General features: G+C 34.9%; 2 protein-coding genes across 2 annotated transcripts; one reads left to right on the top strand and one right to left on the bottom strand.

Moving 5' to 3' along the window:
• Window positions 1–6,547: 6,547 nt before the first annotated feature.
• On the bottom strand, window positions 6,548–7,408 carry LOC136798203 (uncharacterized). Its single transcript, XM_067054781.1, has one exon. It carries the CDS (start codon window positions 7,406–7,408, stop codon window positions 6,548–6,550), a length of 861 nt encoding a protein of 286 aa, XP_066910882.1.
• An 8,414-nt stretch (window positions 7,409–15,822) lies between these two features.
• Window positions 15,823–18,789, top strand: LOC136798202 (uncharacterized). The gene has a single exon (XM_067054780.1). The coding sequence runs from the start codon at window positions 15,823–15,825 to the stop codon at window positions 18,787–18,789; it is 2,967 nt and encodes a 988-aa protein (XP_066910881.1).
• Window positions 18,790–19,076: the final 287 nt, after the last annotated feature.

The following is a 19,076-nucleotide window of genomic DNA, read 5'->3' as shown; positions in this document are numbered from 1 at the left end:
ATCTCGACTTTTTCTACCTTTTGAACCATATCAGGGACTATTTCACCATTGACTTTACGGCTCCAAAGGTCAGTTGACTGGAGTAATGTCGAATCATGCTTATTTCCAGGTGCTCCAACAGACGCCCAGATAAAACGATCGCGTCCACTAATGCCATTACAATGATAGAATAAAACCCCTTAAAATTGAAGTATTGTTTCATTGACTGGGCACCGCCCCAAGGGCATTTTATTGGAAGATGCGAACCATCTACTGCCGCAAAGGCATAAGGAAACTGCCACTCCTCTCCGAATTTCTGCATGCTATTTTTAAAATCTTTCTTTGTTGAAGGAAAACGGCTATTTACGGTTTCATCCCACAGTTCATCAACAATAACTTGACATGTTTCCCTAACAATAACACAAATAGTAGATTTGCTGACACCATCCATCTCTCCAACCGTGTATATGTAATCACCTCTTGCTAACTTGAAAATAGTAATAGCGAGTCTAAACTCGGGTGATAAGGGCTCTTCGATTAGTTTTTGTTTTACTAGTTTGTGACGGATGCAATTAAGGATCGAATTGAATGTTCCTCTTGCCATTCGGAAAGTTTCAAAGAACATGGCGTCATCATACGTATCTCGAACTAGTTCCCACCATCCTGTGTTACGTAGGAATCTCCGACAGGATCGTTTCTTACGCTGCTGTTTCTGCAACTTCTTAAGTTTTGCTAAATTTCCCAAAAGTTCAAGGCATCGATCGATAAGTAACTTCTTCTTTTCCTGAAGATGTATTAGAATCGTTGTGATATTTCTAAAAAAATTCCGCATTTTTTCTTCTATTTCTGAAGTACTTGATGATAATTTGGGCAATATACCTCTTATTCAATGCTGCCATTTTCCTACGTTTTTACTTGCTCATACTGGCTCACACAAGTAGAGATTTTATAAAGAGAGTTTTGTAATAGGAAGTCATACATAATAAGCGCAAGTGTGGCCATGGGGTTTTTTACTCTTTCTGTATTATTTGCGAGCGACATAATTGAGTTCGACTATCTTTGCGTATAAATTGTATTTGAAGTCGGCTTTTTGCCTAGTTTAATTCATTTGAATTAGACACGGCAAAAAACCGGCCATATAACTACGCCTAAGCAAAACGCACTGTCGAATATTTTTAGATATCCAATAGCAAAATATCTTTTCTGTAGCAGCGAGCATGAAGAAAATAGTTTTTTGATCAAATAATCATATAAATGTCACATATATAAAAACAGATAAAAAGAAAGTTCTTTTTAACAAAAGAGAAAAGAAATACGAACGTTTTGTAATTAAATAGAAAAAAACAATCAAATTGACAACCTTAAGATAAGATAGTAAAACGTTCGAACATGTCATAAAAAGAGAGAAAGACTGAATGCAATACGCAATATGGAAATTAAAATACTTTCCTGCTAATTGGTGAACGATAAACCATATATTTGACCTTTAGTATATTTGACCGTTCGTATAAATCTAATCAGCATACCATTTGTCTTAAATGAAATTTCAGAATACATTTAGTTGTTCCTTATTTTCAGTAGAACCTCACCTTTTCTTTTTCATTGTTTTTTCATGAGTTTGTTATAGACCATTACTAAAATAATGGCAGGAATAGCAAAAGAGTTTATAAAGGTACTAGAAGATCGTAACAAAGAGAATGGAGATGAAGTTCAGGAAAAAAAAGAAAAAGAAGAAAGAAAAGTCATTGGATGAACTTCTAAAATCGCTCCCTATTAACAAAGCAACAGCAACTAGAAAACAGAAGCAATCACAGGATGTATGGTATAGATTTAATGGCCCCTCAAAGAGATCTAGCTCTTCAAACAAGTTCTTGCTCCAAAAGAAAGTACAAACAAATCAAAACCTGGTAAGAGATTATATTTAATTTCATCTTAAAAATGATTGCAAACATAGAAACAGAGTTTTTAATATTGTAGAATAATGTTGTTTACATCTACAAGATGTAACTTATGCAATGTAAACATGGAATGGTGTAAATAGTATGTATCTCTATTAGTGTAAGAGAATTTAAAAAGCTTTCAAAATCTTCTTGACGATCTGAGAAAATTCAGGTATCAAAATAAAAATAATATTGCCTGAAGATGGATCTTCTCTTGTTCCATCAGTAGTGTTAAAATTTTGTCAAATTTTCTGTAACTGTAACAGCTACCTATGCTAAATCCCTTTCAGTATTTTTCCGTTTAAACTTATTCAACAGACATTGAACATTTTGATACTGAGCATTTTGAAGAAATGGACAGTGAAAGCTCCCTGGACATTCATAATGATGTAAAAGACATAGGAAAAGAAAGTATATATTATACGTTGGGGTTAAAGTAAATGTAAATTATTTATGGATACAAAAACTAAATTTTGGAGTATTTATGTTTTAGACAAAACCAAATATTTGGCACAAATTATGTTCGTTATAAATTCGATTCGATTATAGATTTGAAAAAAGAAGAAAAAAGTTAAACAGATTTTTTCAATTTCTTCTCTTCTTTGCAACAAAATGTTTAATTTTCTGTTTTCTTCAAAAAATAGTTCAAAAATATTTTAATATGTTAAAATAATGTTTACATTTTTCCAGATCTTCTAAAGGCATTAGAAGAAGCTGAAATATTGATCGGTGACAAACCAAAACGGAGTTGGCAAAAAAGAACAGAAAGCAATGAGAAAAAATGGTTAGAGGCAAAAGACGAGTTGTCGAAGCAAGTTATTTTTAAACAAGAAAAAACAGCCTTCTGCTTTAATTGTGGCAAAGACAAGGCTGAAATTAGATCCTTTTCGTGCACACCAATGCTGTTTCTATGCTCAACTTGTGACACTGAGGTGCATAAAATGAAGGGCTTTCATGATCGTCAATGATTTGATGGCTTTTATAAACCTTTAAGTCCAAGAGAGCATATTGTTAATGGACAGATTGTAGCAACAGGTAGTTGTAGACAAATAATGCTTTCCTCAATTAAAATGTTTTGTTCTTATTCCTGCAGATCCAAGTTTTTTGCTTTCATAACTCATAAAGTTTTTTTCACGTTAAATGGGGTTAAATAAATTCGTACTCAAACAGGCTCTAGATTTTCTTGATCGCCAATTTTCAGTGCTTATGTTAATCTGCAAAACCCAATTCAATTGTTTTTGAGACCAATCTATCTTCATTCATGTCTTCCATGTGGTTTTCCTCGAATGTTTACGTTTTTTGTCACATTTCTAGCTTCCCTTATAATAAGGATATCATTTTTGTTGAGCTATATGCTGATGAAGCCACGTAAGATGACGACAGTGTTTTTTCATCAAAAATATGCGTTTGGAATTCAATTCTACCTTTCTCCTTTCTAGAAACGAACAAACAGAGAAGCAACCTTCGACGAAAAAATGTCAAATACAAAGACAAGATTAATAAATTAGAGACAAATCTCAAAGCTTTATTTCTAGGAAACGATGCGAGCTGGAAGGAATATGTCGAGAAAAGAGAAAATGAAATTAGTAAGCTGTTTTGTCAATTTTTTGTACAATTTTTTAGGAGTTACCTCAGAATCTCACGACTTAAATCTCTTCCTTAAAAGTACTTAAATTGTCTGTTTTTTTCTATCTTTTGAAGTATCAAGCTCAAAAGTGATTTGTTGATGATAGTCTATATTTTTTAACTTTGAGGACGGAGAAGAAACAAAAGGTTGAACAACAAATGATGTTTATGAGGTCGAAGGAAGAAAAAAAACTTCTTGTTGAGGAGATGAAGAGATTTCTAGATCAAAACAAAATGAACAATTATTTCTTTAACGGGTCATAATATAACAAAGGTTGTTAGGGTTCTACCTAAAAAAGTGCTAAGGAATAATGGTGTGGTAATATTTGTCTATCTAAAAGAAAATAAGTTTAGCACAACACAATTGATTCTCCTCTTCATAAGTTTGCCAATAAAGTTATAAATCTGAAATAAATATTTCATTCCATAGAAACATCTTTTTAAAAAGTCGATAAGGGATAAGGGATTCAAAATTTCGGTAAGTTGGGATGTTTTAAAATTGGCACAAATTTACTTTTTTAACACTCTTTTTTGTAATTTAGCTTGAGCCTTGGCTGTTCTTGTTTTTTTCGGTACTTCAAGCCTGTTTTTGTTTTGTTTTTTGGTGATTTTCTGACTACCTTATCATCAAAATTTTATTTATTTTGGCCTTTGACGTACAAAATACCAGACATTGTTCTTTTAAATTACTCTCATATTTGGTCATTTTGAGTCTCACTGTTCTTATAAAATTATTTATTATTATTACGAACGAAACGAGGAAATGAAGATACAAGAACGATGCAAAGCAAGTCCTAAAAAGATTGAGCTTAAGAGGGGTTAAACTAAAATCGTTACTTATGTCTTTCAGATCTTCACAGAAAAGGAACTTGAGAATGTTTGAGAAAGAAAACGATCTTCTTTTGCACACAAAAGATAGGCGAGGCAGTGGAGCTGTTTCGCAGGGTGATAAATGGAGAATCATTGGATGAATATTTGGAAGATCAACGCTCTGAAGATGACGAAATTTGATTTTTCCTTTGTATAGTGGAATATTATATGGCTGGATAATTGGATATTTTGAAAATCTTCGCGAAATCGCTGATTTATTACAATTTCTATTTCGTCTTCGAGTTGTCAATCAGAAAGCCTTTTGCGCAGAGCTATTTTCAACTAATTGTTTCGCTTTTACTGAGTCGCTTTAGAGTTTTACTAGAAAAGTTAAAAACAAAAACTTAAAATGTTTTTTAGTAAGAAGTTATTATCATTATCAAATAAAAGTGTAAAGCTGAACTTTTTAAATGTAAATATTATACATTTTATTCATTCTACTACTGTACATACGAACGAATATTGTAACTTTCAGATCGTTCATTTGTATATACGTTGAGAAAATGTTCATATTACCAGTCAACTGTGGATCTGGAAATAAATTATTTTTGTACAGTAATTCCTTCTTTCAATTTTTCGAATTGTAGGAATAAAAGCGGGATATATGAGAAGTATAATTGCAGGTCTTAACCGCTGAATTTTGAGGAGCGTAATATCGCCTAAAACGGAGTGTGCCAGAAGTGATCAACAGGAACAAAATCCTTGAATGATTGTTGAGTAATTAGGAGTAATGTGTCAAACATTGGTCTCACTCAGGATAAAAGTGTCCCAAAAAGGTGTGAGTTTATTTCATGAAATCTATGCCATCCCAAGTAATTGTCTCTGAAGACAAAAATCGTCCAAAACAGGACTTCATAATAACAAGGCCGTCTCGAATAATTCATCAATTTTTTCGTCTGGGGATTAAAATCATCCAAAACGAGACTAGTGAGGTGTATTTCATGATAACAAGGCCGTCTCGAATAATTCTTTATTTTTTTCGTCTGGGGACAAAAGTCGCCCAAACTGGGGACAAAAATCGTCCAAAACGGGACTTGTGACGTGCATTCTATGATAACAAGGTCGTATCGAATAATTCTTTATTTTTTTTGTCTGGGCACAAAAATCATTCAAAACGAGACTTGTGAGGTGTATTTCATGATAATAAGACCGGGTCGTACAATTCTTCAATCTTTTTTCTGGGGACTAAAATCGTCCAAAACGGGACTAATGGAGTGTATTTTACGACCTAATTAATGTCTCGTTATCTAGCCATTAAAACCCTATAAACTATACCATTTTCGAATGGTTAGTTTCAAGGCCCATCTTTTTTACCCTGGTTCGAGAATGCATTATCGTTTTTTTACTTTTCATGATCTTTCAGATAAAAGTGTCGAAATTTGTTGTAGAAAACTTTTTTAAAATTTTGTTTCCAGAGAGAGAGAGAGAGAGAGAGAGAGAGAGAGAGAGAGAGAGAGAGAGAGAGAGAGAGAAGAGAGAGAGAGAGAGAGAGAGGAGAGAGAGAGAGAGAGAGAGAGAGAGAGAGAGAGAGAGAGAGAGAAGAGAGAGAGAGAGAGAGAGAGGAGAGCGAGAGATCGAGAGCTAGCTAGAGCTGATCGCGAGATAGCGCTCGAGCGAGAGAGAGGAGAGCTCTTCTCTCTCTCTCTAGAGCTCTCTGGAGCTCTCGCTCTCGCTCTCTCTCGCTCGACGCTCTAGTCTCTTCTCTCTCTCTCTCTCTCTCTACCCTCTCCGATAGCTCGAGCTATCTACTCTCTCTCTCGTCTCTCTCTCTCCTCTCCTCTCTTCTCTCTCTCTCTCTAGCCTCTCTCTCTCTCTCTCGCTCTCTCTCTCTGCTCTGCTCTCTCTCTCTCCTCGCTCCTCTCTGAGTTCTCTCTTTCTCTTCTCTCTTCTCTCTCTCTCTCTTCTCCTCTCTCTCTCTCTCTCGCTCTCGCTCTCTCTCTCTCTCTCGTCTATCTCGTCTCGTCTCTCTCTCTCCTCCCCCTCCCCCAAAATAAAGGTTCATAGGCCACATGCCTAAAGCATCGGATCACAGCGCATAAAATAAATTTCAAAAACTAATAAACACTATGCTATTAGGAAATAAAATAGTATTGTCTTAGTAAAAAAGAAATACACTAGTCAAGTAATTATCATCAAGGATCAATTTTCACAGAGTGAATCAAATTTCTCCATTCTAATTTATTCAAAGCCAAATCATGCCAAACATTAGTATCAATGCCAGATTTTTTCAAACATTTATATAGAGATCGACCATATCTGAATCTCGGAGCACCACAAGGACGTTTAGAACGGACCCAGCACGACAACATTTTCCGTGGAAGGCGATTCCAAGGCATGCGCATTACATGTCCAGCCCATCTGAGCTGTTGACGACAAATGTAGGTGTCTATCGATTCCATAGAAAGTTTATCGAGAAGATCAGATGTACGTTTACGATCGAGTAAAGTAACACGACAAATACTTCTTACACACCGATGGTGAAATGCTCTCAATTTATAAAGAAGCTTTTCCGTCAAGCTCCAACACTCAACACCATATAATGAGATGGGTAGAATAAATGCTTGATAAACTTTTGCTTTGACACTAAGCTTTATCTTAGTGCGGGAAAATAATGAATTACACGCTTTCTGTATTCTACGATCAACATCAAGATCATCTGAGGAATCGGAACTTATGACGCTACCAAGATAAATATACTCTCCCTCAACAGGAATAAATCTGTCACCAAAAACTATATTCGATAGGTCAGCTTGATCAAAGGTTGCAGGATCGTCATACATACATGGTGGTTTCGAGCAGAAAAGAACGACAGATTTCGAATCAGGTGGCCCCGAATGGATCTCCATTCCAAAACAGTCGAAATGGGCCATACAGAGCGGTATACCAACACTAGCCTCTTCTCTTGAGTCGAAAACGAGGGCTGTGTCGTCGGCATATTCAGAGTCCTGAAATTCATACTCCTCGCCGTATGCACGGTAGCTCCGACCGGTCATTTTGGTATCCTGTTTTGATCTAAAAATGCACAATGGTAGGCTGGTGGTTGCTCTCCAGGTGATCATTACAGCTGCAAGAAAAAACGTGAACAGTATGGGGCCGAGAATATCCCCTTGCTTTACGCCAATGGTACATGACATTATATGCGTGACTTCGTCTACGGTGAATTTAACGGTGAAGTTTTCATGTAAGGATTTAAGAAGACTGGTTAATTTAGGTGGAACTCCAAATTTCTCTAAGATAAGCCATTGTAACTGCCTGGGTACGCGATCGAAAGCCTTGACTAGGTCAAGAAAAAATACCCAGGATTCTGGGTTTTGGCAGGGCTTGTACTAAAAATTGACGTTATCATAAAGTGCCCAAAAAAGGGTCAAAGGTTTTTTCTGGTGGTTCTAGGACCCATAAGGAACCTTTGTGCCGAATTTTGGCCAAATATTATTTTTTTTTAAGATTAAGGCCTTTTTGAGCTAATTCTATTAGACTAGGTGTATGTCATGATAACAAGTCGTCTCTTTTAATTAGACCATTTTATGCAAGAACCAGTTACCAAGAACCAATTATCCTTAGACTAATACTATTCACGTATGTTTATTTCATAGATAGAACGCATTCATTACCAATATTAACCTCTCTTTCGGTATAAACTCTAAATATACAATGTGAGTATAGACTATATATACAAATAAAAACTATTGTCGACCCTAAACCATGATAATACAGTTAAAAACAAAGTAAATACTGTCTCTTTTATAATAAACAAAATAAGTATATAATCTCTTTTCATAAAACTTTTCCAATAAAATCTTAAAAGCTTGAAAAAATATTGTATAAAAAAAAAGAACAACTAGGTAATAATGCTTTGTCTTTCTATGTACAGTAAAAATGTTGTTAGTTTTCTTTTTTCTAAAAATATTTCTCAATAAATATTACCATCTGATAAAACGTACAAGAAGCCAACTGGCCGCGGTGCAAAACGGAAGGGGTTCAAAATTCATGCGCTCCCTGCGTTACTTCATTTCATCCTTTAGTGGAAGTCTCCGTCAGAAGTTTTGAACCCCATCTATATCCGCTAATGCTAAAGAAGAGAGCAAAAGTAGGACCCGGGAGAAATGGGAGTTATTGACAAATTCTTTCCCGAAACGAGAACATTTTTGAGAACATTTCATCGATTTTTGCAGTTTAATTAAAACTTCATGAAAAGACCACAAAAACTAACTAAAAACTAGCAGCACGAGGCAGTTTGATAAAAAATCGGAAGTATACAGCACACATCAAAACTTAACATCTGATTAAAAAGCAAAATGTCTAAGATTAATGGATATTTTGATGTTTTTCGATGTATGCTGTACCTTCATCTAAAGTCTATTTCATATATTAGCTATTTTGAAATCCTCATAACTTTTGCTATACTTTGAGCTAGGTAGCGATTTTATGCGCATTGAAAAGATAATCGTGAGTGGGATATTATCAACAAAAAAAATTCGAAAAATTTGCGAAAATAAAGATGAAAAATGAAAAAGGAAAAATCAACTCCTGGTAGAATCGTGATATAATCACCATTTTTACAGGGGTGATTCTTGAATCTTAGAACATCATTACTGTGAAGAAATTTTTCAAAAATATTAATTCAATCAAAAAATATGACACAAAGTCTTCAGTAAGTTGAATGTAAAAAAGGCTGTTTTTTCGCAGTTTTTTTGGTGTTTTTCAGAGCCAATCAGTGATGAACTTTGTGCAATATCTTTTTAGTGAATAAATATTTTTTTGAAAATATTTGTATCACGTAAACTCCACCTGCTTTTCTCCTCTTCCTTCTTCTTCTTCTTCTTCTTTTCTCCATGGCTCATTCGAAAACCCTTATCCATTTGAACGTTTGGGGATCATAACTTACAGTGTGAACCCTTTGGCCAAATATTTTTTTTTTTTAAGATTAAGGCCTTTTTGAGCTAATTCTATTAGACTAGGTGTATGTCATGATAACAAGTCGTCTCTTTTAATTAGACCATTTTTTATGCAAGAACCAGTTACCAAGAACCAATTATCCTTAGACTAATACTTTCACGTATGTTTATTTCATAGATAGAACGCATTCATTACCAATATTAACCTCTCTTTCGGTATAAACTCTAAATATACATGTGAGTATAGACTATATATACAAATAAAAACTATTGTCGACCCTAAACCATGATAATACAGTTAAAAACAAAGTAAATACTGTCTTTTTATAATAAACAAAATAAGTATATAATCTCTTTTCATAAAAACTTTTCCAATAAAATCTTAAAAGCTTGAAAAAATATTGTATAAAAAAAGAACAACTAGGTAATAATGCTTTGTCTTTCTATGTACAGTAAAAATGTTGTTAGTTTTCTTTTTTCTAAAAATATTTCTCAATAAATATTACCATCTGATAAAACGTACAAGAAGCCAACTGGCCGCGGTGCAAAACGGAAGGGGTTCAAAATTCATGCGCTCCCTGCGTTACTTTCATCCTTTAGTGGAAGTCTCCGTCAGAAGTTTTGAACCCCATCTATATCCGCTAATGCTAAAGAAGAGAGCAAAAGTAGGACCCGGGAGAAATGGGAGTTATTGACAAATTCTTTCCCGAAACGAGAACATTTTTGAGAACATTTCATCGATTTTTGCAGTTTAATTAAAACTTCATGAAAAGACCACAAAAAAAACTAACTAAAAAACTAGCAGCACGAGGCAGTTTGATAAAAAATCGGAAGTATACAGCACACATCAAAACTTAACATCTGATTAAAAAGCAAAATGTCTAAGATTAATGGATATTTTGATGTTTTTCGATGTATGCTGTACCTTCATCTAAAGTCTATTTCATATATTAGCTATTTTGAAATCCTCATAACTTTTGCTATACTTTGAGCTAGGTAGCGATTTTATGCGCATTGAAAAGATAATCGTGAGTGGGATATTATCAACAAAAAAAATTCGAAAAATTTGCGAAAATAAAAGATGAAAAATGAAAAAGGAAAAAATCAACTCCTGGTAGAATCGTGATATAATCACCATTTTTACAGGGGTGATTCTTGAATCTTAGAACATCATTACTGTGAAGAAATTTTTCAAAAATATTAATTCAATCAAAAAATATGACACAAAGTCTTCAGTAAGTTGAATGTAAAAAAGGCTGTTTTTCGCAGTTTTTTGGTGTTTTTCAGAGCCAATCAGTGATGAACTTTGTGCAATATCTTTTTAGTGAATAAATATTTTTTGAAAATATTGTATCACGTAAACTCCACCTGCTTTTCTCCTTCTTCTTCTTCTTCTTCTTCTTTTCTCCATGGCTCATTCGAAAACCCTTATCCATTTGAACGTTTGGGGATCATAACTTACAGTGTGAACCCCAACCCCCCCCCCGCTTTAAAAAGGCTTTTTTAGGTTTTTAAAAAGAAAAAGTAAAGTACTAGTAAAGTAAAGTTTATAAAAATAATAAAAATAATAACTTTCATTGGAAAAAACTTTACCAACTACTAACTGAACGAAAAAATATGTGATTTCTTGAAAAGTAAGGTTATTCTTTCACAAAATTACCTCTAATCAATGTCTTTTGGGTCGCTTGATTTGAAAGGGCCTTCCTTCTCCATTGAACCCTTGGAGCATCTAATTTGGCATGTTCTAAAAAAGTATAAAGATGGTAATCATAAATAGTTTCAAATAATACACGGGTTTCGAATTAAATCTGGCGCGAGAGAAAAAATCAAGTAAATAAAAGGAGCGATAAGGGGAAATGCCTTATTGCGAAGCGAATGTACATGAGCGAAGCAGTTTTGCTATCGTGTGTGCGTACCTTTAACTTTCCATTCCTTTCAACTCTCTATAAGGCAGGAGATGGGAAAAACGTTTCGAATCTCCGAGTTGCGCGACAATCAATATTAAGGGGATAAAATACTGATAATATTCCCGGAAATGATAACTCAAATTATCTCCGTCCGAAAATTTGTCGTATACAAATTTAGTTAATCCGTGTATGACTACATGACTCGAAATTCTCGTATTTCCTCAGGTCGCTCCGCTTTCGCCGCTAAATGCTCATTTTGCCCCAAGAGAACTCCTCTTATTGGTTAGTTTTATGATTGGCGGCAGAAATATCTTTACACTGATTGGTCCTGCAGAATCGTTGTTATGGTTTCTAGTTATCATCAAAATGTTTAATTTCATTCTCTCCGAATTTGGCTGCTGAATCGCAATTCTGACAGTCTGAGAAAGTGCTTGGCTGTTTTTTGGATTTTCATTAAGTCGTTTACATCATTATTATAAAAGTTTAAACTGTCTTTAAAACTGGTTTGATTAAACTGGTTTTCTTGGCTTCTATCTTTAATTGCCATCGTTTTTCGTTGACCATTGGTTTGGTTTGGACTTTCAATCAAATCGACATCAAACAAACACAAACAAAGCCTGCCCTGCTGCTATTGTTTATTTTTTGGTCAACTGGTGGTTGATGGTCTTATTTTCAAATCAGGGAAGTAAATTTTTTAATTGTGTGTGTGCTACACAATACTATTAGTTTTAATATTTGTTCTTGATCTTGGACTACTATCCTGCCTCCTTGCTTTTCTTTCTACTAAAGAGACCCATTGTTCTAACTTTTGCCACACGCACCAAATTAATTAGATATTTTTGGGTATCATTTTGATAATGTCAGCTTCTTCAGACAGAATTAGTCCTATAGGACTTACCAATTTCGGCCAAAATGTGTGTTTTTTTAATTCCGTTATTCAAGCATTGTATTCAGTCAATGCCTTTCGCAAGTTTGTTTGTCAATTTGAAAATAGTGCTGAAAATGATCCCGTCAAAATTGTGATGAAACACTTATTTACTACTATGACATCCTCTGAAGCCCCAGTAGAAACATACCCATTATTGCCATATTTTGAGCTACCAGGTTACGAACATGCAAGGTTTGAACAGTTTGATGCACACGAATGTCTCCTTCATATTTTGGATAAAATTTCTCCAATAGAAAATAAGCAATCAGTGTTTAAGACTTCAGTTTTACAGTCAATATTATGCAAAAGTTGTCAGAATGTTTCTGATCAAACAGTGTTTGAACAGACATGTCACATCAAATTTCCCAATAGGGTTGGTAATTCAATAAAGCAAGAGCTGGCCAAGCTAGTAGATGACCCTTTTGGAGAGCCACTTGATGAATTATATCAGTGCTCTAATTGCTCCGTTCGAACCAATGCTATTAGATCTAGAACATTATTTCATATATCTGATTTCCTTATTTACAATGGGTATGTTTCGTTATGATCGTACAACACAGAATTCAAGAAAAGTGGTACCTGATTTAGTAATTGAAGAAAATTTTGAGAATGTTCTTTTGGGAAATTTGAGTTTACAAGCTGTCATTTTCCATCACGGTGAAACCGCAAATAGTGGTCATTATACATCAGCTGTCAAATTTAAAGATACGTGGTATTCAATTAATGATGATAAAGTGTTTTGTATCAAAAATGCAAACTTCAACTGTAAAGTTAATGATGAGACTGTTCCATATTTATTAATTTATAAAAAATCAAAACCACAAAAAATTTCACCATCTTTACCAATTCATAATAGCCCTGTACGCAATTTTAAATTTGATAATAACATTTCTAAAGTTGCTTTTTGCTCAAACTCAAAAACCACCAAAAGTATGGGTGCTACCTCTTTCACAAAAAAAATGGACAGTGTTGATATGCATTTGCAAGAGGAATGTGACATTTACAAAGCTACTTTTTTATCACCTCAAAAGAATGAAAGCACCAGCGCAATTAGGAAACGAAGAAAAATTGTGCGAAGTGAAATAAAAGAAAAAAAGTTGTGTAAATTTCCAATGAAACTGAAAAAGAACTTGCTTGATAGACCAGTCATAAAAATAACGTTCCCAAATAAACCTCAGGGTAAAACACTATTTAAAAATATTGATTTTCAACGCATCGTTATCCCTTCTGCAACTTTTAAAGATAAAATATCCTCAAAAGAAACAACATATAACAACAAATCGGAAACTGGCAAACTTTTAAACAAGAAAAAGATAAATCCAGACAGGTTATTAAAAGGTCTCACTCAAAATAATTCAAAATTATCACACACTTCTATGAACATCAATACTAATCGACAACCTTCTGACAACAATAACATTCCATTGAACAATCAGAATGATCATGAGATGAATGAAGAACCACGTGTGAACGAAACAAATATTCAATTGAGTGACCATCATCATGGGCACCTTAACATCCATGAAAATAGATTTGTAAAAGAAGCTGTATCAAACTTCATCAAAGGGGAAGATAAGCATTCTATAGATAGATGTATCACATGCCAAGAAGTCAGGCCAGTATTCTTTTCCCATGTCCCTAAGAAGAAGGCGGATAAGTGGCAAGTAGAAGATCAAAGATGCACTAGGTGTAAAGATGAATTTAATCAGAAACCAAATCGAAAAAAAAATCATGCGCTACTTTTTTTAGGGATTCATTCACCTCCCACTGATTGCTTCTGTGACAATGAGGGAAATCTGTTGCATAATAATCAACACTTTGCCAACACACCCTCTTTTCTCCAAGGCCTTACTTTTGTCGAAACATTGTTTAATTCGCAAATATCCATTGCAATCTATGTTCATTGTTTAAAGTACGGAATGTTGGCCTCAAAGGGCCATGCAGTTGCCATACCTTCAAATTTAAAAATATTCACCAAATTGCCTCAATTACCATCTGAAATTGGCATCATCTTGATAAGAAGTGGTAGCAATAATTCAAAAGCTTACATGGCCTCCCGACACAGGGTACAAAAAGCTCTTAACGGTTTGGTTTTTGGTATCCCTGCTTTTGGACTGGATAATCCACAACCTGGATATTCTCAATATAAAGGAAAAAATCACATTTCTGGGAAAATTTTAAAAGGAAAATATTTTTTGCATGAGCCCAATCCATATTATCATGATGTAATTATTGAGCAGAATCGCCTCTTAAACATTCCTGAAGATGCTGGAATTATACCAGGGCTTCCAATAGTTTCTGCTAATAAGTTCAATAATGAAAATAAAAATGAAGATAAAGGCCCAGCACCTGGTCAGTTTGAAAAGCCTTCCGTAGATGAAGAATTAACAACAGCATCAGGGTTTGCAACTCAATTAACAAATTCTGATGCTGATGAAAATGTCAAGAATGCATTGCGTGCATTTCTGGGTGACAATGCTAATGTTGAAGAAATTCTTGAAGCAGGTCAAGTAGCAGACATAGGAAGGCTGCACCTAAACAAAAGAGAGAAACCTATTCCAGAATTATCAACCGATGGTTTTTTCACAATGTGTTATCCTCATATTTTTGTAAATGGGACATGTGATTATACTATTAAAGCTGCAAGAACTTTGAAATATGAAGACTGGGTACAGCACATATCCTATTGCAATGATAACAGAGTGCCTGCTCACAGATTTCCCAAATTTCACCTAATGAATATCAGTATGCGTAAAAAAGCTTTGGATCAAGGTTCCTTCTGTGTCAACCAACAGATCAATGAGAAACACATCACCAGGGATGAGTTACTTGAACAGTTAGAAAATCAAGATGAAGCAATACCACGTAAATTTTTATCATTCAGTGCTAACTTAATTAATACAGCTCCGTATTGGCGTGAACGAAAGCATGAATTGGATTCCTTTTGTTTTTACATGTTGAAAGAACACCAAGTTTATCCTACCTATTTTGATACTTCCAGCTGTGCAGAGCATCACTGGATTCCACTGCATAACATTTTGATAAAGTACCTGTCTCAAATTACTGGAGATCTTGAAGCTGATCTCCAAGTAAAATTCAAAAGTGACTCAAAGTTTCGACATCAAGTCTTACTTCAAAACCAGCATATTGTTACATCATATTTTGATGCAAGACATCACAATTACATAAATACAGTATTAAAAGAGCTTTTTCAGTATGAAGAATTTTGGAGTCGATATGAATTCGCCAAATCAAGAGGGCAGATTCATTCACACTCCTTATTTTTTTCTAAACAACACTATGATAAAGTCAAAGCTATATTATCTCAAGATAAAAATGACCCAACTGTAAATATTGCCAAAGATCTTGAAACATGGCTTCAAACAAATGAGATGAATGACACTGGGATTTTTTCTCCTGGGTTTGTATCCTTACACCCTGCAGGAGGTGAAGTGCAACACAATGATGATCAAACACCACAATGGGTTCCTAACAAACAAAATTGGCCTTTGCCAGAAGGAAGTTTAACTGATGTAGATGCCAATGTGTCTTATGTCAAGGAGATGATGAAGAATTAAAAGCATTCCATACTGACTTAGTCAATAAGGTTATGCTTCACACGTGTAGCTCGTACTGCCTTAGACGTAAAACTGTAACCACTAAGGAAAAAGATCAAGATGGTAAACCAATTGAGAGAGTCATTCGATACTGCAGACGTCATTCGATACTGCAGACATCATTTTGGCGAATATGATGAAAAATCTAAAAGATCAACTGGTAAAGAGATCAATCCTTTTGAGCCAAGAATTACAGAGGGTAAAATATCCAGATTTGAAGGTAGAAACGATCACCCCAGGATGGTTCAACATATACTTCTAAGACCTTTAACATGGCTAGCCCAATGTGATACCCAGGCTATAGTCACTGATGATTTATTGGCATTGATTAAGTATATAACTGGGTATTGTTGTAAAGGTAACAAATCTACACAAGACCTTATGGATATATACAAGGAAATACTGAATAAATCTGATCCAACAATTTCTCTGAAGTCTGTCGCTCAAAAACTGCTTTTGAAAACATTTGGTTTTGTTGATACTCCATCTTCAGCTGCTGATTACATCAATACAAAAGGTAAGCTATACAGCTGCAGCAGGAGATTTAAAAGAATTGGTTTAAGCGGTTTCAGGCTTTTTGATCCTAATGGTAAAGATGGCAAAGTTACCAAAGATACCATTATTGACAAATTTCTTTCAGATAAAAGAAGGGAAGAAAATCCCTATATTACTTTGTACGACTGGGCAAAAAAGTGTGATTGTGCAAAGAAGTCACCCTGTAACAAAGATCATGTTCCTGTATTTACTGGATGTCAGCGCTTTTGGATATGGCCAGCAGGTGAAGATTTTTCTAAAGAACTATTAATGAAATTCTCTCCTGGTACTTGGAGAAAAGTTGATGATTTGAAAAATGGATTTGATACATACACAGAATCATTTGCTCAATTTCTGGACTCTGACTATTGCCCTGAATCTGTGAGAATGATGCTGCAGTTTGCCAAGGCTGAATATGACAAGAAAGTTGCTAGACGCCAAAAGAGACAAAACAATCAGCCGAATCAACCAATAGAAGAAATAAATTTCTCTCAATCAACACTTGAAGGAAGTCAAGATAGTCAATCTTCACAAGGCTCTGTCGTTGATACAATGGGAAACCAACTTCTTAGAGATATTGCGAGAGAAAATAGACTATCAATTGAAGAAGCTTCTGTCGATGAGGAAGTGCTATACAATGGTGGAATTGATTATGACTGGCACGCAAATGGCTTGATGTGTTTGGGTGTACAATCCTTTCCTGACACACTTATAGAAGAAACAAAGAATTGGCTATCCGATGTATCAAAGCAAGCAAATGAAGCATTTGAGAGGGAAGGTAGACTTTGTACATTGCCAGATGTTGACCCAAAATTAGTAAATCCAATCCAAATGCTAATTGTCAACTACAATATTCAACTTCTTTTGGATTATGCGAGAGGAAATTTTGCTGTAGGATATGAACATTGCAAACGACTAATTGTTCAAGGCTGTGCGGGTACAGGTAAGTCACAAGTAGTAAAAATTATCACCCGTCTTGTGCGTCGCATTTTCAAATGTAATAGATCCGTTTTAAACGTTGCTCCTACTAGTGCAGCAGGTATTCTTTTACCTGATGGCGGAACTATTCACTCATGTGTTAATATTCCTAGAAAAACTAAAGGAATAACTTTTGACAGTTGTCCCATGAATTCTGATCAAATCAAACATTTAAAAAGCCTGGCACTCGACAATGATGGCAAAAAACTCTCTCTCATTTGTCTAAATGCTGATGAAAGAGGAATGGTTGGACAATATGTTTTGGGTTGGTTTCATCAACGGTTTTCCCAACTTTCAATAAACCTATTAGACAGGGAAAGTGATCAAAGTATACCGTTTGGTTGCATTCCAACTTTTAATTTTTTTGGTGACATTTTCCAATTGAGAGCCATTGGGGAACGTAATCTGTATGATATTGTGTTGGATTTGACAGACCCTATTGATTCTGCTGGTGGTTTTGCCTACAAAGATTTCCAGGATGTATTCATTTTAGAAGAAATCATGCGGCAACAGCCCAATCAAGCAGCCTTGTTAAAACGCTTAGACAACCTGCGAACTGGCAATGTAACCAGAAAAGACTGGGAGGAGATAAATCAACGTTGTTATGATAATTTAACCACTGATGAACAAAGAAATTTTAACAACGAAACTTCGAATGTTATCTGTTTAACAGAAACATGGAAAGAGGCTAGCAGTTATAACCGCCGTGTTTTGAATTCAACAATGACCAATGGAGAAAGGACTATTTGTGCTGAATTCAAGAGTACTGGCTATGGTAAGCATCACAACAGCGCCAGAGAATCCATGTCCCAAATACCCAACAGAACAACCATTGCCGTTGGATGTAGAGTTATTTTAACAAGAAATCAAGGTTGTATGACCAGACTTGGGTTGAATAATGGTGCCATTGGTAAAGTTGTTAGTATAATTTATAAAACTAATATTAAACCTCCCCAGATGCCAGAGATTGTCGTTGTTGACTTTCCTAGATACAAGGGCCCTGTCTGGGACGAAAACCACCCTACGTGGGTTCCAATAACTGCAAATATTGTTACTTGTGAGGACGTGTCAAAATGCTGCAGAAGAACTGGATTCCCTTTGATAACAGGTTATGCCATCACCATTGCTAAGTCTCAAGGTATGACAATCGGACCGAAGCAACAAATTACCAATGTTATAATTAAATTGTCTCCTCAGACTACCATGGAACAATTGAATTGTGGGACGTCTTATACTGCATTCTCACGGGTTACACAAGATGAAGATTGGTGTTTAGCTGAATCTATTCCATTTGAGCGTTTAGAATATATTAATCGTCACCCACAATTGAAGCTCAGAAAGAAAGAAGAAGAAAGACTGCAAACTCTCTCAAAAAAGACAATTTCAGAAAACACATGCTCAATTCAAGAATACTTGAATTTACTACGCGAAGTTGACTTATTTTGCGATGATGGCATATCTGACGCTGACTGTACAGATCCGGATTGTGAAAGGTGTTTATTACACAAGCATTGAGCAAATATAACCGATTCAATGTATTAATTTCAAGTAGATTGAGTTGCCTATTTTGCCTGTTTGTCCTTTTTCTTATCATTCAACTTGTTTTCAAGACTCTTGATAGGCAACTACTTTATGTTATTATTGTTGTTATAAAGTTTTTAAAATTGAAAAATTGCCGTGTTAAATACCCTTTTACTTTTAATTCTGTTAACAATTACTATTTAAAACATGTAATTGATTTCGTTTCACTGGCAATATTTTAAATCAAGGCTGATTTTCTTTCCTGCACATGGTTAGAGACA

Source organism: Clytia hemisphaerica, unplaced genomic scaffold (genome assembly GCF_902728285.1).
Source record: "Clytia hemisphaerica strain Z4C2 unplaced genomic scaffold, Clytia hemisphaerica genome assembly, whole genome shotgun sequence".
Taxonomy (NCBI): Eukaryota; Metazoa; Cnidaria; class Hydrozoa; order Leptothecata; family Clytiidae; genus Clytia; species Clytia hemisphaerica.
This window is presented reverse-complemented; position numbering and strand designations above follow the sequence as displayed.

What these genes read in the sequence shown, in the direction of transcription:
- LOC136798202 (XM_067054780.1), top strand. Translation starts at nt 15,823, where the DNA reads ATGGTAAACCAATTGAGAGAGTCATTCGATACTGCAGACGTCATTCGA.
- LOC136798203 (XM_067054781.1), bottom strand. Translation starts at nt 7,408, where the DNA reads ATGACCGGTCGGAGCTACCGTGCATACGGCGAGGAGTATGAATTTCAG.